The 25,818-nt window shown below is 39.2% G+C and overlaps 1 protein-coding gene across 2 annotated transcripts in view; it reads right to left on the bottom strand.

Moving 5' to 3' along the window:
• Positions 1 to 25,818, bottom strand: part of GRIA3 (glutamate ionotropic receptor AMPA type subunit 3) — a 282,338-nt gene that overhangs the window by 136,754 nt on the left and 119,766 nt on the right. For both annotated transcript variants that reach the window (XM_007448347.1, XM_007448348.1), the window contains exon 4: positions 8,032 to 8,219. In XM_007448347.1, coding sequence (XP_007448409.1) covers positions 8,032 to 8,219 — 188 coding nt within the window. The remainder of the gene's footprint in view (positions 1 to 8,031; positions 8,220 to 25,818) is intronic.

Consider the following 25,818-nt stretch of genomic DNA (forward strand, 5'->3'; position numbering starts at 1 on the left):
TTAACCCCGTCCTGTCTGAGTGAAGAACAGGCGCCCTCAGTCGACCTACACAGAGGCGGGTCCAAATCCAAAGCTGAACCCCAGGAGCTGTGCGAACAAAGAAGAGAAAGGGAAATTTCCACCAGCAGTCTCAGGAGCAGCGGATTAAATCTCCACAGTCAACTTGATGTACCCTGCATCTGTGGAATACCTGAAGAGACAGCGAATCATCCCAAATCGAGGAGGTGGACTTTGGGAGCAAAGATATATGGATTTTCCCCCCTTTTTCTCTTTTTTCTGAGTGTGTATGTGTATGCTTCTGTGTGAGATTTTTTCTGTATAGCTTTGCTTTTACCATTTGTCCTAGGGTTCTCTCTGTCCGTATTTTTTTGTTGTTGTTTGGTTTTTTGTTTGGTATAGTTTTTAGCACTTGTTATCATTGGTGGATTTGATTTTTGGTTTGGTTGCTCTCTTCTTTCTTTTTTTATTACTTAAAATTTTTTTAATAATTATTTTTTATTTTAATAACTGTATTTTATTTTACTTTATTTCTCTTTCTCTTTCTTTCTTTCTTTCTTTCTTTTTCTTTCTTTCTTTCTTTTTTTTCTCCCTTTTATTCTGAGCCGTGTGGAGGACAGGCTGTTGCTGCTCCAGCCAGGCGTCAGTGCTGTGCCTCTGAAGTGGGAGAGCCAACTTCAGGACACTGGTCCACAAGAGACCTCCCAGCTCCACATAATATCAAAAGGCGAAAATCTCCCAGAGATCTCCATCTCAATGCCAACGCCCAGCTTCACTCAAGGACCAGCAAGCTACAGTGCTGGACACCCGATGCCAAACAACTAGCAAGACAGGAACACAGCCCCATCCATTAGCAGAGAGCCTGCTTAAAATAATAATAAGGTCACAGACACCCCAAAACACACCACCAGATGTGGACCTGCCCACCAGAAAGACAAGATCCAGCCTCATCCACCAGAACACAGGCATTAGTCCCCTCTACCAGGAAGCCTACAGAACCCACTGAACCAACCGTAGCCACTGGGGACAGACACCAAAAACAATGGGAATGATGAACCTTCGGCCTGCGAAAAGGAGACCCCAAACACAGTAAGTTAAGCAAAATGAGAAGACAGAAAGGCACACAGCAGATGAAGGAGCAAGGCAAAAACCCACCAGACCTAACAAATGAAGAGAAAATAGGCAGTCTCCCTGAAAAAGAATTCAGAATAATGACAGTAAAGACGATCCAAAATCTTGGAAATAGAATGGAGAAAACACAAGAAACATTCAACAAGGACCTAGAAGAACGAAACAGCAAACAAACAGTGGTGAACAACAAAATAAATGAAATAATTAAAAATTCTCCAGAAGGGACCAGTAGTAGAATAACTGAGGCAGAAGAATGGATAAGTGACCTGGAAGATAAAATAGTGGAAATAACGACTGCAGAGCAGAATAAAGAAAAAAGAATGAAGAGAATTGAGGACAGTCTCAGAGACCTCTGGGACAACATTAAATGCACCAACGTTCGAATTATAGGGGTCCCAGAAGAAGAAGGGAATAAGAAAGGGACTGAGAAAATATTTGAAGAGATTAGAGTAGAAAACTTCCCGAATGTGGGAAAGGAAATAGTCCGTCAAGTCCAGGGAGCAAAGAGAGTCCCATACAGGATAAATCGAAGGAGAAACACACCAAGACACATATTAATCAAACTGTCAAAAACTAAATACAAAGAAAGCATATTAAAAGCAGCAAGGGAAAAACAACAAATAACACACAAGGGAATCCCCATAAGGTTAACAGCTGATCTTTCAGCAGAAACTCTGCAAGCCAGAAGGGAGTGGAAGGAGATAATTAAAGTGATGAAGGAGAAAAACCTGCAACCAAGATTACTCTACCCAGCAAGGATCTAATTGAGATTCAGTGGAGAAGTGAAAACCTTTACAGACAAGCAGAAGCTAAGAGAATTCAGCACCACCAAACCAGCTTTACAACAAATGCTAAAGGAACTTCTCTAGGCAGGAAACACAAGAGAAGGAAAAGACCTACAATAACAAACGCAAAACAATTAAGAAAATGGTCATAGGAACATACATATCGACAATTACCTTAAAAGTAAATGGATTAAAAGCTCCAACCAAAAGACATAGACTGGCTGAATGGATACAAAAACAAGACCGGTATATATGCTGTCTACAAGAGACCCACTTCGGACCTAGGGACACATACAGACTGAAAGTGAGGGGGAAGGAAAAAGATATTCCATGCAAATGGAAATCAGAAGAAAGCTGGAGTAGCAATTCTCATATCAGACAAAATAGACTTTAAAACAAAGACTATTACAAGAGACAAAGAAGGACACTACATAATGATCAAGGGATCAATTCAAGAAGAAGATACAACAATTGTAGATACTTATGCGCCCGACATGGGATCACCTCAGTACATAAGGCAAATACTAACAGCCATAAAAGGGGAAATCGACAGTAACACAATCAGAGTAGGGGACTTTAACACCCCACTTTCACCAGTGGACATATCATCCAAAATGAAAATAAATAAGGAAACACGAGCTTTAAATGATACATTACACAACATGGACTTAACTGATATTTATAGGACATTCCATCCCAAAACAACAGAATACCCATCCTTCTCAAGTGCTCGTGGGTCATTCTCCAGGATAGATCATATCTTGAGTCACAAATCAAGCCTTGGTAAATTTAAGAAAATTGAACTCGTATCAAGTACCTTTTCCGAACACAACGCTATGAGACTAGATATCAATTTCAGGAAAAAAATCTGTAAAAATTACAAACACATGGAGGCTAAACCATACACTACTTAATAACGAAGAGATTAGTGAGGAAACCAAAGAGGAAATCAAAAAATACCTCGAAACAAATGACAGTGAAAACACGATGACCCAAAACCTATGGGATGCAGCAAAAGCAGTTCTAAGAGGGAAGTTTATAGCAATACAGTCCTACCTCAAGAAACAAGAAACATCTCAAATAAACAACCTAACCTTGCACCTAAAGCAATTAGAGAAAGAAGAACAAAACACCACAAAGTTAGCAGAAAGAAAGAAATCATAAAGATCAGATCAGAAATAAATGAAAAAGAAATGAGGAAACAATAGCAACGGTCAATAAAACTAAAAGCTGGTTCTTTGAGAAGATAAACAAAATTGATAAACCAGTAGCCAGACTCATCAAGACTAAAAGGGAGAAGACTCAAATCAATAGAATTAGAAATGAAAAAGGAGAAGGAACAACTGACACTGCAGAAATACAAAGGATCATGAGGGATTACTACAAGCAACTCTATGCCAATAAAATGGACAACCTGGAAGAAATGGACAAATTCTTAGAAAAGCACAACCTTCCAAGACTGAACCAGGAAGAAATAGAAACTATAAACAGACCAATCACAAGCACTGAAATTGAGACTGTGATTAAACACCTTGCAACAAACAAAACACCAGGACCAGGTGGCTTCACAGGCGAATTCTATCAAACATTTACAGAAGAGCTAACACCTATCCTACTCAAACTCTTCCAGAATGTATCAGAGGGAGGAACACTCCCAAACTCATTCTATGAGGCCACCATCACCCTGATACCAAAACCAGACAAAGATGCCACAAAGAAAGAAAATTGCAGGCCAATATCTCTGATGAACATAGATGAAAAATCCTCAGTAAAATACTAGCAAACAGAATCCAACAGCACATTAAAAGGATCACACACCGTGATCAAGTGGGGTTTATTCCAGTAACCCGAGGATTCTTCAATATATGCAAATCAATCAATGTGATAAACCATCTTAAGAAACTGAAGGAGAAAAACCATATGATCATCTCAATAGATGCAGAAAAAGCTTTGGGCAAAATTCAACACCCATTTACGATAAAAACCCTGCAGAAAGTAGGCATAGGGGGAACTTTCCTCACCGTAATAAAGGCCATATATGACAAACCCACAGCCAACATTGTCCTCAGTGGTGAAAAACTGAAACCATTTGCACTAAGATCAGGAACAAGACAAGGTTGCCCACTCTCACCACTCTTATTCAACATAGTTTTGGAAGTTTAAGCCACAGCAGTCAGAGAAGAAAAAGAAATAAGAGGAATCCAAATCGGAAAAGAAGAAGTAAAGCTGTCACTTTTTGCCGATGACATGATACCATACATAGAGAATCCTAAAGATGCCACCAGAAAACTACTAGAGCTAATCAATGAATTTGGTAAAGTATCAGGATACAAAATTAATGCACAGAAATCTCTTGCATTCCTGTATACTAATGATGAAAAATCTGAAAGTGAAATTAAGAAAACACTCCCATTTACCATTGCAGCAAAAAGAATAAAATATCTAGGAGTAAACCTACCTAAGGAGACAAAAGACCTGTATGCAGAAAATTATAAGACACTGGTGAAAGAAATTAAAGATGATACAAATAGATGGAGAGATATACTATGTTCTTGGATTGGAAGAATCAACATCATGAAAATGACTCTCCTACCCAAAGCAATCTACAGATTCAATGCAATCCCTGTCAAACTACCACTGGCATGTTTCACAGAACTAGAACAAAAAATTTCACAATTTGTATGGAAATACAAAAGACCCAGTATAGCCAAAGCAATCTTAAGAAAGAAAAACAGAGCTGGAGGAATCAGGCTCCCTGACTTCAGAGTATACTACAAAGCTACAGTAATCAAGACAGTATGGTACTGGCACAAAAACAGAAATAGAGATCACTGGAACAGGATAGAAAGCCCAGAGGTAAACCCACACACATATGGTCACCTTATCTTTGATAAAGGAGGCAAGAATGCACAATGGAGAAAAGACAGGCTCTTCACGAAGTGGTGCTGGGAAAACTGGACAGCTACATGTCAAAGAATGACAGTAGACACTCCCTAACACTGTACACAGAAGTAAACTCACAATGGATTAAAGTCCTAAATGTAAGGCCAGACACTGTAAAACTCTTAGAGGGAAACATAGGCAGAACACTCTATGATATAAATCACAGCCAGATCCTTTTTGACCCACCTCCTGGAGAAATGGAAATAAAAGCAAAAATGAACAAATGGGACCTAATGAAACTTAAAAGCTTTTGCACAGCAAAGGAAACCATAAACAAGATGAAAAGACAGCCCTCAGAATGGGAGAAAATATTTTCAAACGAAACAGCTGACAAAGGATTTATCTCCAAAATTTACAAGCAGCTCATGCAGCTCAGTATCAAAAAAGCAAACAACCCAATCCAAAAATGGGCAGAAGACCTAAGTAGACATTTCTCTGAAGAAGATATACAGGTTGCCAACAAACACATGAAAGGATGCTCAACATCACTAATCATTAGAGAAATGCAAATCACATCTACAGTGAGGTATCACCTCACATCAGTCAGAATGGCCATCATCAGAAAATCTACAAACAATAAATGCTGGGTGTGGAGAAAAGGGAACCCTCTTGCACTGTTGGTGGGAATGTAAATCGATACAGCCACTATGGAGAACAGTATGGAGGTTCCTTAGAAAACTAAAAATAGAACTACCATACGACCCAGCAGTCCCACTACTGGGCATATACCCTGAGAAAACCACAATTCAGAAAGAGTCCTGTACCACAGTATTCACTGCAGATCTATTTACAGTAGCCACGACATGGAAGCAACCTAAGTGTCCATCGACAGATGAATGGATAAAGCAGATGTGGCACATATATACAATGGAATATTACTCAGCCATAAAAGGAAACGAAACTGAGTTATTTGTAGTGAGGTAGATGGACCTAGAGTCTGTCATACAGAGTGAAGTAAGTCAGAAGGAGAAAAATAAATACCGTATGCCAGCACATATGTATGGAATCTAAAAAAAAAAAAAAAAGGTCATGAAGAACCTAGGGGCAAGACGGGAATAAAGACGCAGACCTACTAGAGAATGGGCCTGAGGATATGGGGAGGGGGAAGGGTAAGCTGGGACAAAGCGAGAGAGTGGAATGGACATATATACACTATCAAACGTAAAATAGATAGCTAGTGGGAAGCAGCCGCATAGCACAGGGAGATCAGCTTGGTGCTTTGTGACCACCTAGAGGGATGGGTAGCGAGTGTGGGAGGGAGGGAGACACAAGAGGGAAGAGACATGGGGACATATGTATATGTGTAACTGATTCACTTTGTTATAAAGCAGAAACTAACACACCATTGTAAAGCAATTATACTTCAATAAAGATGTTTTTTTTTAAAAAAAAGAGAGGACGGGGTTTTTGAATAATGTTAGTTTAGTTTTCCTGAAAATATTTAGTAATAATGATTTTTTTCTATAGCATTTTACGCTTTTCAAAGCAATTACACCAATCATGTGAGGAAGAGCAAATTTTATTGCCCATTTTGTAGATGACACAACTGAGGCATAGATATTTTAAGTGCCCAAGATCCCACAGCTATATCGAATTCACAGCTCTACCCACTGCTTTTTCTACTGCGTCATGCTGAAAAATCCCAGACTCCAGTATAAGGTCCTATAAAACTCCAAAGACTTATCAGAGTGTACACTATTCAAGAAGCCTAAGTCAGTCGCACAGAAGAAGGAAAACAAAGTATGACAAGGAGGGTGTTCCTCTGCTTTAGGCTATTAAGTAGGTCACCCACTAAGAGGCTATTTTGGTTTAAAATTTTGGAGGGCATGTAGTACATACACCAGCATCACTGACCTGATTCTTCACTTTCAAGATCTAAGAAAATCGAAGGCAGTTTTTTTTTTTTTTCTTTTGGAAGGGAGGGGTGTATCATTTGGGGGAGCTTAAGAGAATGTTAGTTGGGAAATTTGATTTAGCCAGGCTAGTGCTCTAGATTTTTTGTGAGGTTGATTCACTAGAGATGGGGACAGCTTTGTATCTCTGTGATACAGAGTCAGTGCTTCCTTCGTTCGTTCGTTCGTTCGTTCGTTCGTTCGTTCGTTCGTTCCTTCCTTCCTTCCTTCCTTGTTCTTCTTCTCTCCCAACCCCTCCCTTCACTTTTCTTACTGCTGTTTTTTTTTTTTTTTTGCATTCTCTTCTTATGGGGGCATATCTGACAAATTGTTAATATTTAATTTGCTATAAAACAGTTCTCCCAAGCAATGGCTGCTCACTATAATTTCAATCTCTGAAGCCCTTTTGGCCCCTAGGTACACTGGGATCGAATTAGAATGGAAATGTTTCCCTTACAGTTTTGTTTATGGCAGCATAGGCACTTTGTTATTAACTGGCAAACTGAGACTTCTAAGGAAAATAATAAACTTTCACCACATTTCTATTTGACTCTTCACTCCAAACAGAATATCCATCTGGCTTAGGGTAAAACAACTCTTCGAATACGTTTCAGTCTTAAATTTAAATATCCAAGATTAATAATGAATATATTTTGGTCCATTGGATTGTATTTTTCCCCAGTCTGATGCTTTTTCACTTTTTTTCACATTTTAAAAACGATAAACATTATTTTTTCTCATATGCCATCTTACTTTAAAAATGGTCTGCAATTATATATATACATATTCCCATTCATTCTCTCTTGCTCTCTCTTTCAAACCAGAGGGATGTTCTTCAAAAATATCGACAAATTCAAACCTAGTGAATACTGCTCTGATACTTTGCAACTAGGCCCCTGAAACAAAAACCCTACCCTTCTGCCCTGCCTAATCCCTTGTCTGTTCCTTGCTGGGAGGAAGGTGTCGAAAGGAAGGGGTTTAGTTTGAAATAGACAGCTATCTGTGAAACAGAGTTGTGAAAGGGTGTGTTTATCTGATAAGTAGCATTAAATTGCAGAGACTACCAGATTAATCATGGTATGCAATTTTCAACCGCTTAGATTTTCTTTTATTTCTCTCTCTCCTTTTCTGCAGCCACTGGGGAGGAAAAAAGGATTAGAGACACTATCAAAACTGTTGGCAAGTTTAGTCTGTTGGCTACTTAATTTATTAGCAGATATGGGAACTGCCTCAGGTTGATGATTTAACAGGTTGGCTGGGCGTGGAATAAATCTCAAACGTACCTGTTCCAAAATTGTGTTAATCCTTTCAACTTCGCAGTCAATCAAGTATCGCTTTTCCTGCCTCCTGTCCATTTCTTCAATGATGCGCCTGAATTCTTGGACGTCCTTTATGTTTCCCACAGACCTTGCTGTCACTTGCCAGTTGTTTTGCACTGCTGCTTCCATAATCGCTTGGAGGATGGAAAATCCTGAACGAAGGGAAGACAGCTACATTGATTATTTTTTCTTTTAAAAATCTTTCCATAGGTTTTAAAGGTTCTGCTGAGTTTTTATGCACAGTCTATTGGGTCCCCTTGGACCTTATCCACTGTGGGCAGCAGGCTTACTCATAACCTCAGCCTTAACCTTCCAGACAGTTGGCATCTCTATCCTGATTGAAAGGAAAGAAGATTCTTCAACTTGGGGGCACCGGGCTAGGTGTTTATCAAGCCTGTACTTAAGCAATCACACCTGAATTATAGTACCTAATTGTTTTTATTGACAGGCATTATCAAAATATTTATGGGATGGATGCCAGTAGCTTCTTTCTTATTTCTGGCCACAATCTGTCCTATTTTGGTTGAAGCTCATTTCTTTCATCTTCACAACAACAATCTTCAGAATTAGAAATAGCTTTAGTAGAGATAGAACCTGATTATAATATGACTTATCCTTACATGGATATGACTATCCAACGAAGTAAATTATGTCTCCCAAGCAACATAGCTCTCAGAAGACCTGACAAAAACAGTCTATAACAGAGGTATCGTACTGTTTCTTTGTTGACAGTATTATGAAAAAGTTCAATCATATTAAGTCTTCCTAAGTTCTTCCCCTTTCTCAATTCATTTGATTAGAGATTCTTGGTTCCTTTTTAGTTAATTTATATCAGACAGCTATTAACGACTAACACGCTGGATCTATGCTGCATGGGAAAGAGAAAAGATCTGATGCCTGAGTTTTGGGTAACCTTTTTGGAGTCAGGGTTTGAGAAGTTGGAAAGAACAGCATATCTGTATGAACCACAGAAGAGCACAAGGATTTCGTATGTGCTGGTCTTTTAGAGTATTCATGTCTCTAATGTTACATCATGTCTATATTTTTGCTTCTGGTATGAATTCATAATCCGAGTATAGTTTCATCAGGTATAGACATCATTTTATTGGGATATGGTCAAAAGCAGCTCCTTTTGCCCCATTAAATTTAAATTGTTTTCCGTTTGTATTTAGGTAATGACTAATGGGAGTGGGTAATGCGGATGCTTTCCAAGGCCAAAATGATCTGTGGCCTAATAATTTGACTACTGGAGGAGTAGCGAATGGAGGATGATTGTGCTGCCCTCTGAACACTTTGCAGGTTCTGTGCCACCTCAGGCTCACCCTGTACTTTAAGCAGGTTATGGTTGGGAATCTTCTTCACTGCACCATAGAAAATGGTATTGACATTTGGAGAACACGCTTCGGGGAGATGTCAGCAGTGACTCAGCCGGTCATTACGACTCCTCTGTGTGCTGGGTGTATATGCAGGAAGAAGATCACAAATGAGACCCAAGCCCTTGGTAATTTCCAAATGAACAATTTCAGCATAGGAGCTCAAAATTACAGATCAGAGTAAATTACCATTGCTTTAAATGTTAATTCTTACTCTTTTCAAACCAACCACACATATTTATTTCTCAGATTTACATTTTTGTGTGGGTTTTCAAGGTGCTATCTGCTTCAGTGGGAGTGGAAGGCACATGGTGTGCCAAAGCGTGAGATTAAGAAATAAACATAGGAAGGAAAAGATTAAAGTATTTGAAAATCTTTCTTCAGAAATGTGCAATGAGGCCTCATTATTTTGAATCCCAGTAATTAAGAATTTATGAAAATTCAGCAAGGACTAGGTTGAATTTTACTTCTATTTATGAAGAAAGCATTGGCTGAATAATACTGGTAATGAAATCACACAGAGCATCTTTGCTATAGTTAAACTAAACTTAAAAAAATACCCTTTAGGGGGACCTTCAAGATGGCGGAGGAGTAAGACTTGGAGATCACCTTCCTCCTCACAAATACATCAGAAACACATCTACATGTGGAACAACTCCTACAGAAAATCTACAGAACGCTGGCAGAAGACCTCAGACTTCCCAAAAGCCATGTGGCTGACAGGGTCTTGATGCTCTGGCCAGGTGTCAGGCCTGAGCCTCTGAGGTGGGAGATCTGGGTTCAGGATATAGGAACACCAGAGACATCCTGGCCCCACGTAATATCAATTGGCGAGAGCTCTCCCAGAGATCTCCAACTCAACGCTAAGACCCAGCTCCACTCAACGACCAGCAAGCTCCAGTGCTGGGCACCCTATGCCAAACAACTAGCAAGACAGGAACACAACCCCACCCATTAGCAGAGAGCCTGCCTAAAATCATAATAAGTTCACAGACACCCCAAAACACATCACAGGAAACAGTCCTGCCCCCCAGAAAGACAAGATCCAGCCTCATCCACCAGAACACAGGCACCGGTCCCCTCCGCCACGAAACCTATACAGCCCACCGAACCAACCTTAGCCCCTGGGGGCAGACACCAAAAACAACGGGAACTAAGAACCTGCAGCCTGCAAAAAGGAAACCCCAAACACAGTAAGTTAAACAAAATGAGAAGACAGAGAAATACACAGCAGATGAAAGGAGCAAGGTAAAACCTCACCAGACCTAACCGATGAAGAGGAAATAGGCAGTCTCCCTGAAAAAGAATTCAGAGTGATGATAATGAGATGATCCAAAATATTGGGAGTAGGATGGAGAAAATGCAAGAAATGTTTAAAAAGGACCTAGAAGAACTAAAGTGCAAACAAACAATGATGAACAACACAATAAATGAAATTAAAAATATTCTAGAAGGAATCAATAGAAGAATAACTGAGGCAGAAGAACGGACAAGTAGCCTGGAATATAAAACAGTGGAAATAACTGCTGCGGAGCAGAATAAAGAAAAAAGAATGAAGAGAACTGAGGACAGTCTCAGAGACCTCTGCGACAACATTAAACGCACCAACATTCGAATTATAGGGGTCCCAGAAGAAGAAGAGAAAAAGAAAGGGACTGAGAAAATATTTGAAGAGATTATAGTTGAAAACTTCCCTAATGTGGGAAAGGAAATAGTCAATCAAGTCCGGGAAGCACAGAGAGACCCATACAGGATAAATCCAAGGAGAAACACACCAAGACACATATTAATTAAACTATCAAAAATTAAATACAAAGAAAAAATATTAAAAGCAGCAAGGGAAAGACAACAAATAACACACAAGGGAAGCCCCATAAGGTTAACAGCTGATCTTTCAGCAGAAACTCTGCAAAGCAGAAGGGAGTGGCAGGACATATTTAAAGTGATGAAAGGGAAAAACCTACAACCAAGATTACTCTACCCAGCAAGGATATCATTCAGATTCAATGGAGAAATTAAAAACTTTACAGACAAGCAAAAGCTGAGAGAATTCAGCACCACCAAACCAGCTTTACAACAAATGCTAAAGGAACTTCTCTAGGCAGGAAACACAAGAGAAGGAAAAGACCTACAGTAACAAACCCAAAACACTTAAGAAAACGGTCATAGGACCATAGTATCGATAATTACCTTAAATGTAGATGGATTAAATGTAAATGGATTAAATGCTCCCACAGAAGACATAGACTGGCTGAATGGATACAAAAACAAGACCCGTATACATCCTGTATACAAGAGACCCACTTCAGACCTAGGGACACGTACAGACTGAAAGTGAGGGGATGGAAAACGATATTCCACGCAAATGGAAATCAAAAGAATGCTGGAGTAGCAATTCTCATTTCGGACAAAATAGACTTTAAAATAAAGACTATTACAAGAGACAAAGAAGGACATACATAATGACCAAGGTATCAAATCCAAGAAGATATAACAACTGTACATATTTAGACACCCAACATAGGAGCACCTCAATACCTAAGGTAAATGCGAACAGCCATAAAAGGGGAAATTGACAGTAACACAATAATAGTAGGAGATTTTAACACCCCACTTTCACCAAAAGACAGATCAACCAAAATGAAAATAAGTAAGGAAACACGAGCTTTAAATGATACATTATGATGGCTTAAGATGAGCTTAATTGATATTTATAGGAAATTCCATCCGAAAACAACAGAACACACTTTCTTCTCATGTGCTCATGGAATATTCTCCAGGATAGATCATATCTTGGGTCACAAATCAAGCCTTGGTAAATTTAAGAGAATTGAAATCGTATCAAGTATCTTTTCCGACCACAACGCTATGAGACTAGATTATCGGTTACAGGAGATAAACTGTAAAAAATACAAACACATGGAGGCTAAACAATACATTGCTAAATAACCAAGAGATCACTGAAGAAATCAAAGAGAAAATGAAAAAATACCTCGAAACAAATGACAATGAAAACATGACAGCCCGAAACCTATGGGACAGAGCAAAAGCATTTCTTAGAGGGAGGTTTATAGCAATACACTCCTACCTCAAGAAACAAGAAACGTCTCAAATAAACAACCTAACCTTACACCTAAAGCAGTTAGAGAAAGAAGAACGAAAACACCCCCAAAGTTAGCAGAAGGAAAGAAATCATAAAGATCAGATCAGAAATAAATGAAAAAGAAATGAAGGAAACAATAGCAAAGATCAATAAAACTAAAACCTTGTTCTTTGAGAAGAGAAACAAAATTGATAAACCATTAGCCACACTCTTCAAGGAAAAAAGGGAGAAGACTCAAATCGAAAGAATTAGACATGAAAAAGGAGAAGTAACAACTGACACTGCCGAAATACAAAGGATCATGAGGGATTACTACAAGCAACTCTATGCCAATAAAATGGGCAACCTGGAAGAAATGGACAAATTCTTAGAAAAGCACAACCTTCCAAGACTGAACCAGGAAGAAATAGAAAATATAAACAGACCAATCACAAGCACTGAAATTGAGACTGTGATTAAACACCTTCCAACAAACAAAAGCCCAGGACCAGATGGCTTCACAGGCGAATTCTATCAAACATTTACAGAAGAGCTAACACCGATCCTTCTCAAACTCTTGCAAAATATGGTAGAGGGAGGGACACCCCCAAACTCATTCTACGAGGCCACCATCACCCTGATGCCAAAACCAGACAAAGATGTCACAAAGAAAGAAAACTACAGGCCAAGATCTCTGATGAACATAGATGCAAAAATCCTCAGCAAAATACTAGCAAACAGAATCCAGCAGCACATAAATAGGATCTTACAACATGATCAAGTGGGGTTTATCCCAAGAATGCAAGGATTCTTCAATATGTGCAAATCAATCAATGTGATAAACCATATTAACAAACTGAAGGAGAGAAACCATATGATTATCTCAATAGATGCAGAAAAGCCTTTTGAGAAAATTCAACACCCATTTATGATAAAAACCCTCCAGAAAGTAGGCATAGAGGGAAATTACATCAACATAATAATGGCCATATATGATAAACCCACAGCCAACATCGTTCTCAATGGTGAAAAACTGAAATCACTTCCTCTAAGATCAGGAACAAGACAAGGTTGCCCACCCTCACCACTATTACTCAACATAGTTTTGGAAGTTTTAGCCACGGCAATCAGAGAAGAAAAAGAAATGAAAGGAATCCAAATCGGAAAAGAAGTAAAGCTGTCACTGTTTGCAGAAGACATGATGCTATACATAGAGAATCCTAAAGATGCTACCAGAAAACTACTAGAGTTAATCAATGAATTTGGTAAAGTATCAGGATACAAAATTAATGCACAGAAATCTCTTGCATTCCTGTATACTAATGATGAAAAATCTGAAAGTGAAATCAAGAAAACACTCCCATTTACCATTGCAGCAAAAAGAATAAAATATCTAGGAATAAACCTACCTAAGGAGACAAAAGACCTGTATGCAGAAAATTATAAGACACTGGTGAAAGAAATTAAAGATGATACAACCAGATGGAGAGATATACCATGTTCTTGGATTGGAAGAATCAACACTGTGAAAATGACTCTCCTACCCAAAGCAATCTACAGATTCCGTTCAATCCCTATCAGACTACCACTGGCATTTTTCACAGAACTAGAACAAAAAATTTCACCATTTGTATGGAAACACAAAAGACCCCGAATTGCCAAAGCAATCCTGAGAAAGAAAAACAGAGCTGGAGGAATCAGGCTCCCTGACTTCAGAGTATACTACAAAGCTACAGTAATCAAGACAGTATGGTACTGGCACCAAAAGAGAAATATAGAGTAATGGAACAGGATCGAAAGTCCAGAGGTAAACCCACACACATATGGTCACCTTATCTTTGATAAAGGAGGCAAGAATGCACAATGGAGAAAAGACAGGCTCTTCACGAAGTGGTGCTGGGAAAACTGGACAGCTACATGTAAAAGAATGAAATTAGAACCCTCCCTAATGCCATACACAAAAATAAGCTCAAAATGGATTAAAGACCTAAATGTAAAGCCAGACACTCTAAAACTCTTAGAGGAAAACATAGGCAGAACACTCTATGATATAAATCACAGCCAGATCCTTTTTGACCCACCTCCTAGAGAAATGGAAATAAAAGCAAAAATGAACAAATGGGACCTAATGAAACTTAAAAGCTTTTGCACAGCAAAGGAAACCATAGACAAGATGAAAAGACAGCCCTCAGAATGGGAGAAAATATTTGCAAACAAAACAACTGGCAAAGGATTTATCTCCAAAATTTACAAGCAGCTCATGCAGCTCAATATCAAAAAAACAAACAACCCAATCCAAAAATGGGCAGAAGACCTGAATAGACATTTCTCCAAGGTAGATATACAGGTTGCCAACAAACACATGAAAGGATGCTCAACATCACTAATCATTAGAGAAATGCAAATCACATCTACAGTGAGGTATCACCTCACATCAGTCAGAATGGCCATCATCAAAAAATCTAGAAACAATAAATGCTGGAGAGGGTGTGGAGAAAAGGGAACCCTCTTGCACTGTTGGTGGGAATGTAAATCGATACAGCCACTATGGAGAACAGTATGGAGGTTCCTTAGAAAACTAAAAATAGAGCTACCATGCGACCCAGCAATCCCACTACTCAGCATATACCCTGAGAAAATCAAAATTCAAAAAGAGTCATGTACCAAAATGTTCATTGCAGCTCTATTTACAATAGCCAGGGCACGGAAGCAACCTAAGTGTCCATCAACAGATGAATGGATAAAGAAGATGTGGCACATATATACAATGGAATATTACTCAGCCATAAAAAGAAACGAAATTGAGCTATTTGTAATGAGGTGGATGGACCTAGAGACTGTCATACAGAGTGAAGTAAGTCAGAAAGGGAAAAGCAAATACTGTATGCTAACACATATATATGGAATCAAAAAAAAAAAAAAAGGTTCTGAAGAACCTAGGGACAGGACAGGAATAAAGACACAGACATAGAGAATGGACTTGAGGACACGGGGAGGGGGAAGGGTAAGCTTGGACAAAGTGAGTGAGTCGCATGGACATATATACACTACCAAATGTAAAACAGATAGCTAGTGGGAAGCAGCTGCATAGCACAGAGAGATCAGCTCAGTGCTTTGTGACCACCTAGAGGGGTGGGGAGGGTGGGAGGGAGATGCAAGACAGAGGGGATATGGTAATATATGTATACGTATAGCTGATTCACTTTGTTATACAGCAGCAACTAACACAACAGTGTAAAGCAATTTTACTCCAATAAAGTTGTTAAATTAAAAAAAAAAAACACCCTTTAGCAAAATACAAGTTTTTGTCTGTTGAGTCAAAACCTACATTCTTGTAATCTCTGCTTGTTAGTCCTATTCTACCATTTTGGAACCAAAGAGACAAATTTAACCCGTTTTCCATGTGACAGTCCTTCACATTTTTAAAAACAACATATGCCTGCCTCCCATTATCTTTCTTTTCGTCAGGCTAAAAATGTCCCAGTCCTTCAACAATTAGTTCATGACATGATAATAGGTTCCCTTACTGTTGTTTCTCTCTCCTATGGACATCTGTCAATATTTTATTGATCCTGATAATTCACATGTGATTTAACCAATGTTGATTATTGCTTGCTTTGGATATGTGCTGTTATTTTAGCAGCCTAGGATTGCTAATACTTCTAAATAGCCACATTATATTGTTAATTAAATTCAAGCTTGGCTTCAACTAAAGCATGCTAATTCTCTTCATAAAACCTTTGCTCTATAACAACTCACCATCCATGTATCAAGACTCATTCCATTCCAACCTGCTTTTATCTCCCTTGTTTTTAAAAATCCTTCACCCCAGCCCCGTCTCCATTTCTCCCCTATTTTCACATTTGCTTAAATCTGGAAGAGGTCTTGCCCACTTATGCAGTGTTCTCATTGTTACCTACTCAAGGCAATTGCACCTGTCTGTCCCTTTTCCTGACATCTCCTACTACCTATAGACCTTTGTGGATGCCTCTTCTTCCATGAAGCTTCCATTACTGACTAGTCATAAATTCTCCAGAGATGAGTAAAGTCAAGGTAAATCAGTTACGAGCAGTGGAGAAACCAATTTGAAGAATTGTACAACAGACATTTGAAAATTCAAAATAGAACTGGATAAATAAATTATAGCATATATACATGGAATACTATGCTACTGTTAAAAAGATAGCTCAATCTCTATATAACAAAAGAAAACATTTCTTCAATATACTGTTAGAAAAAAGCTGCAAAATAGCATTTATAGTGTAGTTCCATTTTTGTAAAAAACTGCACACTTGTATGTGTATAGAAAAGAATTTGAAGGAACTGTCAGTAGTTACCTCGGAGCTGTAGAATTACCAAGAACTTCTACTTGCACTGTCATTTATTTATGTAATGTTTGATTTTTTTTGCATTTTTTACAAGAAGCAGGTATTATTTCCTGTAAGTACAGAAGCAGTAAAGATTAAAAAATACAACTCATGCTGTCCTCTCAGCGTGTCAGCTCCTGGAAGACATGGATGACAAATGAGTGTTGCCTCTTTATGCTGCCTGCTGCCACAGATGCGAGGCCTCTTAATAAACACTGATTTTATGGATCTTTCAATACTTTTGTTCTTTGAACCGTGTAGATGTATTACCTATTCAAAAATTAAATAGAAAAAGCATACTGATTTCTTAATGAGCTTGGGTCTGGGGGCTTCTGGGCTATGAGCCTTCCTCACATTTCTGAGCAAGTCAGGACTGTAGCCTAACGCTGCGGTATCTTCTTACCGTGAAGAGTTTCTCTGTGTCTGCTAGGGCATGTGGCTGTGTACTCAAGAACGCTGGGGAGAAATGGTCACCTCAGTTCAGTACATGTCAGTGAGCAATCCACAGAGAAAAGCGCTTTCATTTGTTTTCATACCTAATTTATTATAGTTTGACTGTTTCCTGTTACAGCTGACCAAAGAGAGTAATATGAGTTTGAGGGAGGAACAAAAAGAAAAAAGAAAAGTTTGACTCTGGAGGCAGAGCAGAAGCAGGCGTTGGTGCTTGTAGAAGGTGAGGTGTGTAACAAAGCCTTGGCTTTGTAAAAAATAAGCCTGCTGCTTTAGCAGCTTCAGAATTGTCCTTTACTCTGTGTGAGCTTTAACGCGCCCAGCTTTGCAATACTGAAGGCTACTTTTATTTGAGCAGCGAATTCTCTCAGTCTGACTCCAAACCACTGCTGCTGTCCAACTTCTGTTTCTTTTTCAGTTTAAAGAATGGGAGTTGCCACATAGGTAACTGGGTGAACGCTAGATTGTCATCTGCATTCAACCAAGATAACATAGGAACATGACAATAGAGGAGTGGCAAGGTGATTATGGATGAAGAGCTGGGCCACAGCTATGACCAATCCAATCATGCTGGACTGGTTGTTGGGCTACTCTTGCTATACAAGGAGGCCATATTGGTAATGGCTAGTGTCGGGATGCTGTGCTGTACCACCCAGATTCCCCTTCAGCGCAAAAGGACTTATTCCTTCAGCTTCTGGGAAAGTTGTTGGCTGAGGAGAGCTGCCTAGCTTAGAGTAATACTCCCTTCCCAGGGAAGCCTGCATCCAGTGACTGGTTGTTATGGGGAATCAAGGCATAACCTCTTCGCTCCAAATGGGGTAACTCTAATGGGCCATCCCAACTTCAGGGCTCCCTGAAGGGTAGGTTGAGGTCTTGTTAGGACTGCACCATCTCCTTCTGCCCAAACTTGCTTCCTTCTTTTCCTCCCACAAGTGTGTTTTTTTTTTTTTAATTTTGATTTTATTGGCGTATAGTTTACTTACAATGTTGTGTTAGTTAAAGGTGTATGGCAAAGTGACTCAGTTATACATATTCACGTATTCATTCCTTTTCAGATTCTTTCCCCATATAGGTTATTACAGAATATTGAGTAGAGTTCCCTGTGTTACACAGTAGGTCCTTGTTGGTTCCCACAAGTGTTTTTAATGAGAGTATTCCCCAGTAAAATTCTGCATGCAAATTTCCGTCTCAGAATCTACTCCTAAGGAATTCAATCTGTGACTATTAGGTTGACCTCATGACAGGAATGACAGCGGATACCAAAAACCCCCCAAAATCTCAAATCTACAATTGTCAAAATCATTTTCACAGGGGGAACAAAGGCCAGGATTTTGTTCAATGTACAAACAAAATGAAAAGCTGCTCTATGCTGAAGAAATTTAGTATTTGACCTGAAAACACAGAAGAATAAGAAATAGGATATTGACATATGGGTGTTGGTAATGAAGGCACCCAAGGAAATATAGCTGAGGATAATTTTCTCCTTTCTGCTTTATGTCTTCCAGCAAGGGCTAGCAACAGCTGTTGTTCCTCATGAACCTGTACCAGGTCTCTCTGAGCCACACCATCTGTACTTCTGACAGGGTCTCTAGCAGTCTTCACATGATGGGGGTCTCTGATATTGACAAATGGGCTCCACACGAGTGCTGGCATTTATAGCATTCTGTGCCTGACTAGAATTCTTGGAATCTTCCGTAAAGCCCCCAAAGGGATTGGTGACCCTCTCGAAATGTTCTAGAGAGGAAAATTGATCTTTGCCAGAGGGTAATTCAATATTTGTCCCATTGGCCTGTGATAGAAACTGCCTTTTCAGTATTTGCAGGTTGAAAAAGAGAGGCTCAAAATGACCCATATAAATTCTTGTGGTTTGCATTTTTTAGTCATAGAATCACAGCATTACGGGCTAGATGGACTCTTACAGATGACTCAGAGAAGTCATACAGAATTTTTAAAGCTCTGGAACTCCTTTTTCAAATGAAATTTTCATGGAAGCCCAACGTGTGAGACAGATAAAAGTGGAGCTACTCTGGTTTAGGGGGTGGTGGTTAGAGAGAAGAAGTGACTTTCCCAAGATCACACAGCTAGTGGAGAGTCAGAAGCAAGACTGGAACATAAGTAAGCAAGGGCCAGGACTAGAGTAAAGCAAGAGAAGCAGCTAGGGTACAAAGATTTTTTTTTTTTTTTAGTTTGTCTTTTTTTTTCAACTGTATTGAGGTCTAACTGACACATAGAGATTATATATATTTAAGGTGTACAACTTGATGTTTTGATATACGTCTACAATGTGAAATGACCACCACAATCAAGCTAATGAATATATCCATCATCTGACATAGTTACCATTTTAGTCCTTTTTGTGTGTGGTGAGATCACTTAATAGTTACCCTCTTAGCAAATGTCAAGTGTACAATACAGTATTGCTTACTGTAGTCACCAAAAAGTATTGTTAACTATAGTTAATGTACACCATGCTGTACCTTAGATCTCCAGAACTTTTTCATCTTGTAAAACTGAAACTTTGTACCCTTTGACCAACATAGCCTCACTACCCCCACCCCCCAAGAAGGCACTTTCTCAGGGTTGTGCAAATGTATCCTCACTTGCCTCACCCTCGTCCTGGCTCCAGAAGCAAGTCTCTTCACTTCCAGTTTAGTGCTCTTTCAAGTATGTGATGCTGCTAAGCCTACTTTATAGGTCTCATTTCAGGATGCCCTTGGCAATGTTATGAAGTGGACAGAGCCCTTTCATCTTCTTGATGCCACACAAGAACCTGATGTTCCCTGTCTACCCAATACCCCAACTGGACCTATCACCACCACTTCTGGCTTTTTCTTTCCTCCTTCCCCACATCAAAACTTCCTTGTCCTATGTCCCATTCTCTCAGCATTCTGTCCTCTTCTAGGTGCCAGCGTAAGAATGGCTAGTGGCTTATTGTGTTACCCCTCCAGCTAACACAGCTGCCTTTTAGTGGTGGCCTTAACACAAGTGAGTTTGGAAGGAAAGGAAAAGAGGATGTTGAGCATCGTTTTGGGGTCTGCCCATCTCCTGGCGTCGTTCAGATAATGAATGTCAAAGTTGGTGATGTGCTTTATGATCTTTAGGCTATGGCATTAACAAATGAACAGCTGATACCTTGTGGGTATTTCAGGGGCCAGTGCTGTAAAAGATCCTCCAAGGGTCAGTGTCAACCCTGCCTATCTTGCTCAACTGAATCCAGCTGAAGAAAGCATTACTCTATTTTTCTGTATCTTCACTTACCTCTGTGTTTCTCAACTCTGGTTGTACATTATAATCACCTTGGGAGCTTTAAAATATTGATGTCCAAGCTTCACCCTGGACCAATTAAATCAGTATCCCTGAAAGTGATTTCCGGCTTTGTTTTGCTTTATTTTGAACTCCTCGGGTGATTCCCGTGTACAGTCAGAGTTGAGAACCACTGACCTATTGTAATGGCTACCCAATACAAATGAGGTTTATGGAAGCAGGTCTCTTTTCTTAGGTGTCCTTCATGACTGGCAGTCAAGTTCTGGGTAAGAAAAGCATGATCCAAGAAGGGCTATATACCATCCAGAAATAAGCAGACAAAGGCACAGAATCTAGGGGGAAGGCTCAGGCCAGGGTTACAAATTGCTTTTTACTGTGGTAGATGAGGAACCTGGGAACATTGTGTGGGAAGCAGACTCTAATGGACTCAAAGCGCTTTGCAAATGTCTTTCTTCTTCTGAGGTAGCATCTGTGTTTTTCTAAGTACAAAATCCACATGTGCTCATTTTGGACATTTGAGAAGACACAAAAATGAAAAAAAAAAGTATGGGTGACTCTTGCTCAGGGATAACCACTGTTAACACTTGATGTATTTCTTTCCATTCTATTTAAAATAAATATACTGCACAGTTTTTATTTTAGTAAAATGGATTGAACAATTTGTGTCCTATTTTTAAAAAATTTAACATTACATCTTGGACATTTTCTTATGTTATTAAATGTTTTTGAGTGTGATTTTAATGGCTACACAATATTCCATCCATTAGACATACTGTAATTTTTTTTATAACACGCACATAATATGCAGGAAAGTTCCAAGTGTACTTAGCTACATAACTACAGCTTTCAGAATCCTTTGTTGAAGACTGTTATAGGTAATTGTGTTTATTTTATTTTTGGGTTTTTTTTGAATTTTTATTTTATTTTATTTTTATACAGCAGGTTCTTATTAGTTATCTATTTTATATATATTAGTGTATATGTGTCAATCACAATCTCCCAATTCATCCCACCACCACCACCCTCTCCCTGGTAGACATACTGTAATTTATTTAACCATTCCCCAACATGAACATTTCAGCTGTTTCTAATCTCTACCTATTGAATGATGCTGTGATGACAACACACATACAGCATCCCTACTTACTTCCATAGGATAAATGTCTAGAGGTAGGAATGTAAGGCCAAACATTTGTGAACATTTTCAAGGCTTTTGATATATACTGCCAATTTGCCCTCCAGAAAGGTTGTACCACGTTATGTTCCCATCAGCAGAATATGAGAGTACTTGTCTCTCTGCCCCCTGCCTAGCATTGAATAATATATTTGCCCACTTGATAGGGGAATATAAAAAGATTCTTTTCTGTTAGCATTTCCTTTATTATTAGTAAAGTTCGTGACTTTTTTCATTTCTGTGTCCATATTTATGCTTTATTTTGAGAATTTCCTGTTTATTTCCTTCATTCAGATTTCTATTGTGATGTTAGAATAGACGTGTCTTATTGATTTATAGGTCTTTATATATTCATGATATTGTCTGTAATATATGTCACATATATTTTAATTCAGTTTATTTGACATTTAATGTTGTTTGTGATATACCGTAATTAACAGAAGTTTGACATTTTATGAAATTAATATTCTTATTCATCAAAAAATTATGTGAGATGAAAGGAGGCAAATGCAAATTCCTCTCCTGATCTTATTCTAGTGCTCACCTGGGCTTTGAACCCAAACCTTATGCAAACCACTCTCTCCATTTCTTGCAACTGCTTTGGTCTCCATGGAATTTCAGACAAATTTCTCTTGTATATTGTGGCAAGGTAAGTGATTGGCAGAAGCTACATATGGAATCTGAAGGTGACTGCTGAGATACAGTGAAGAGCACAAAAAGAGGCAGAGGAAAGAGAGAGATAATGAGTCCAATTCAGTTATTTCGTGTTACATTTTGCCATATCTAACAAACCTGATATTTAAAAAACCTAAACTCAAATGCAATAGCTCAGGATGCGATTATTCATATTACAAAATGTACTTTTGTTTAAAAAGAATTCACGGAAAGATTCCCATAGCACGTTTGAATCCACATTTTGTTTGTTTTGTTTTTGTTTTAACTTGTTTTAAACATATTTGTTTTCCACCAAAATCAATATAGTGATTGTCTATAAATTTGAGATGCTAGCGCAGAAACTCTTCTGTGTGTGAGGACTTTGAGATGGACGATCAAGAAACCCTCTGTGTTTGCACGTGGATGTCAGTCTGTGGATTTTATGGAACAGGATAAAAAACAAATATTCATCCACACCCAGCCCAGTTTACCCATGGCAAACTAAGATTTCCCGGAGGTCTTCATTCCTCATAATTGTGTTTGTTTAAGTTCCCCTTTAATTAAGAGCTGACCCTCTGCAAATCTCCTCTTCCTTGCAGCCGCGTTATTAGGACGCGACCCTAGCTAATTTGTAGAGTCAGTGAACAGAAAGTGCCCCCAGTGTCCCAGTTCTGTGTCCTTTTCCTTTCCCCCAATACAAATCCTCCATTATTCCAAATCCAACCCTTTGCTCATACTAGACTGTCCATGACTGATTCAAGCTTCCATCGTGATCCCCCCCATGAAGAATTTATGCTTTAAATTAGGATCAAAGCCTTAAAGCAAAAGGGCACCTGTAATGGAAGAAATTGTAGACTACAGTAGGTAGGCGAGTATTGTTTGGCAGCTTGAGGTATTCCTGATTCCAAGTGTCCCACAGAGGAGGCAACTTCCAGCTACTTGTCAAGTTTAAAGTTGGCCCTGAAGCTAGCTGTGCATGTAATCCTGCCTGTTCCATTTTTCTTTTTCATCCATTTCTTCATTATGAACTTTGTCTCCCTGCTGGTGAATTATGTGGCCCCATTCGCCACACCATAAGCTGAGAAAGTATACCCAAATAGTTATGTCAGTGTCGTTGAGTGAAAGTAAACTTGCTTTGTATTGTCAGCTGAAAGGAGATTTAAAAGACCGTCTGGAGTAGATTTGCTTAAGGTCTGGGAAAAGCAGAAGAGGCAAGCTTTTTGATCCTCAACCACACAGCGTCTGATATAAAAAAGTAAAGAATAAAAACAACTGAGAGCAACTGGAGTTTGGATGAAAGGGGCTACTGCAGTGCTTGGGCACAGTTTCTTCGTGTTTCTGTTTGGTATGTAGATAATTGTCCTGGAATAGACTACCTGCAATGCAAACTCACAGAGGGTACGAGTCATCTCAAAGTTGCTCTGTGGACTGCTGCACAGTTAATAGATGTCATGGGATGATTGATCATGCCCATTAATGGGGTTTCTTATATAACATTTCCTCACTTGGCTTTTAATCCCCTTGAAATCAGTAATTTTCAGCACAGATCACATGACCGAACCTGCCAGCCAAGCAAGTAGTGAGCAGTCTGGGTGTCAGCAGGCACCTTACGGGCACCTGGAAGAGACAGCTGGCTGCAGATCTCAACCAAAGAATGCACTTGCCAGCCCTGGTTGTGTGGTGGTGGGGAGAAGGCTTTATGCATGATGAGATAACTAATAACTATATATAGCAATAAAGAGCATTGTTGCAAAGGAAAAAAAAAAGAAGACTTAGCTCAAAACATATCTCACCAAACAAATCTCCTGATTGAGATGGAGGGAAATGAAGGCCCCAAGCTCTCACAACCCTCCTCTATTAGCCTGAGAAACTTAGGCAACAGGGGGTGACCATTGTCTCTCAGGGGTTATGGTGTGACACCTTTAAATCACTGTTGGGATAATAGAGTTTTTTGGTACCGTTATGTATAAAATTTTCATTCTCATTACTCATATTTTATGTTAAACCCCCTTTCCTTCCACTGTCAAGTTTGGGACAGAAGTGTAAAGTAACATTCATTGAATGCCTACTTTGGGCTGGGCACTGTGCTAAGCATTTATACACATTATTACATTTAATCCTCCCAACAACCCTAAGCATAGGTAGTTATCCCCAATTAACAGATGAGGAAATTGAGTCTCAGAGAGGTACAGGTTTATGAATAAAAGCACATAACTAGTACATTTCAGAGCTGGGATCTACAACCAGGTTTGGCTTCCAAGATCATATTCTTCTTTTTCCTCATCAGTGGCTGAAATTACTCTGATAGGTGTAGCTGCCCAGGAAAGATGAAATCATACATTTTTCTAAATGTTTCTCCGTGACAGGGAGGACTCTAGAACACATTGTTGCGTAACTACCTGAAGGCACCCCAGGATTTTTCAGGCCCACTAGGATGCATGCCGTGCAGTCAACCGTAAGTGAATGCTTAACAGAAACACAGTCAGAGTTCTCTGGATAATGGCATATCTCTCATCAGTTAATCACCACCTTGGGAGCAGAGCTGGAGTTACTAAACTGGGTGGGTTTTATCATTGCTTGTGTCCTTATTCCTCACTCTGTCTCAGATGCCCTCTGCCTCCAAAGCAGCTGTTTTTTCCTGACTTCCCTATTTCTGTCAAATTTCCCAGTTATCAAATCTGAGCATTATCTTTGACTCTTCCATTGCCCTAGGCAAACATGAAGTCAAATTAGTTCATCCCTTCCGTGTCTTCCCCTTTCTTTACATTCCCATTACTACCAGTTATTTTGAAGTAATTATTGGTACTTTCTTGGCCTACTGCAACAGTCCTTCCCCTTATATCCAAGCTGCTCACTAAGACCAGCTTTAACCTTCTCACTCTTGATTATGTAATAGCCATGCTCATTCTCAAAAATCTTCAAAAGTTTTTCTTTGCCCATAGGATGAAGTTCAGAGGAGGTATTATAAATGTTCCAACTTGCTTGCAATCTAGGATTTATCTTCTCAGAAAGTCTTGAGAGGCTTATTCAATTGGATGAGCATGTGGTTGTTCCTTTCCCATTCTGGGACTCAGTTTCTTCAATATTCTATTTTGAGGGATCCCTTAGGATTGTATAAATAGGTACTGTCAGACAGTTTGATAATAGGCAAATGGAGGCTAGGACTGATAGAAAAGGAAAGATAACCTGAAAGAGGGACAGATAGAGAAAACTTCTTTCTAAACATTTCTGCTCACTTACCCTCATGCTTCCTAATTAGTGTTTCGCTTGGAAGTTGATCCTTTGGCTACAGCTATGAGCATAAAGTAAAGAGATGTCAACAAAGTCAGCCCCACCGTTGGGCCCAGCCTCCTTTGCCACCGATGGTACAGATTACTAAGAACGTTG

This window comes from Lipotes vexillifer, unplaced genomic scaffold (assembly GCF_000442215.2).
Source record: "Lipotes vexillifer unplaced genomic scaffold, Lipotes_vexillifer_v1.1 scaffold1524, whole genome shotgun sequence".
Classification (NCBI taxonomy): Eukaryota; Metazoa; Chordata; class Mammalia; order Artiodactyla; family Lipotidae; genus Lipotes; species Lipotes vexillifer.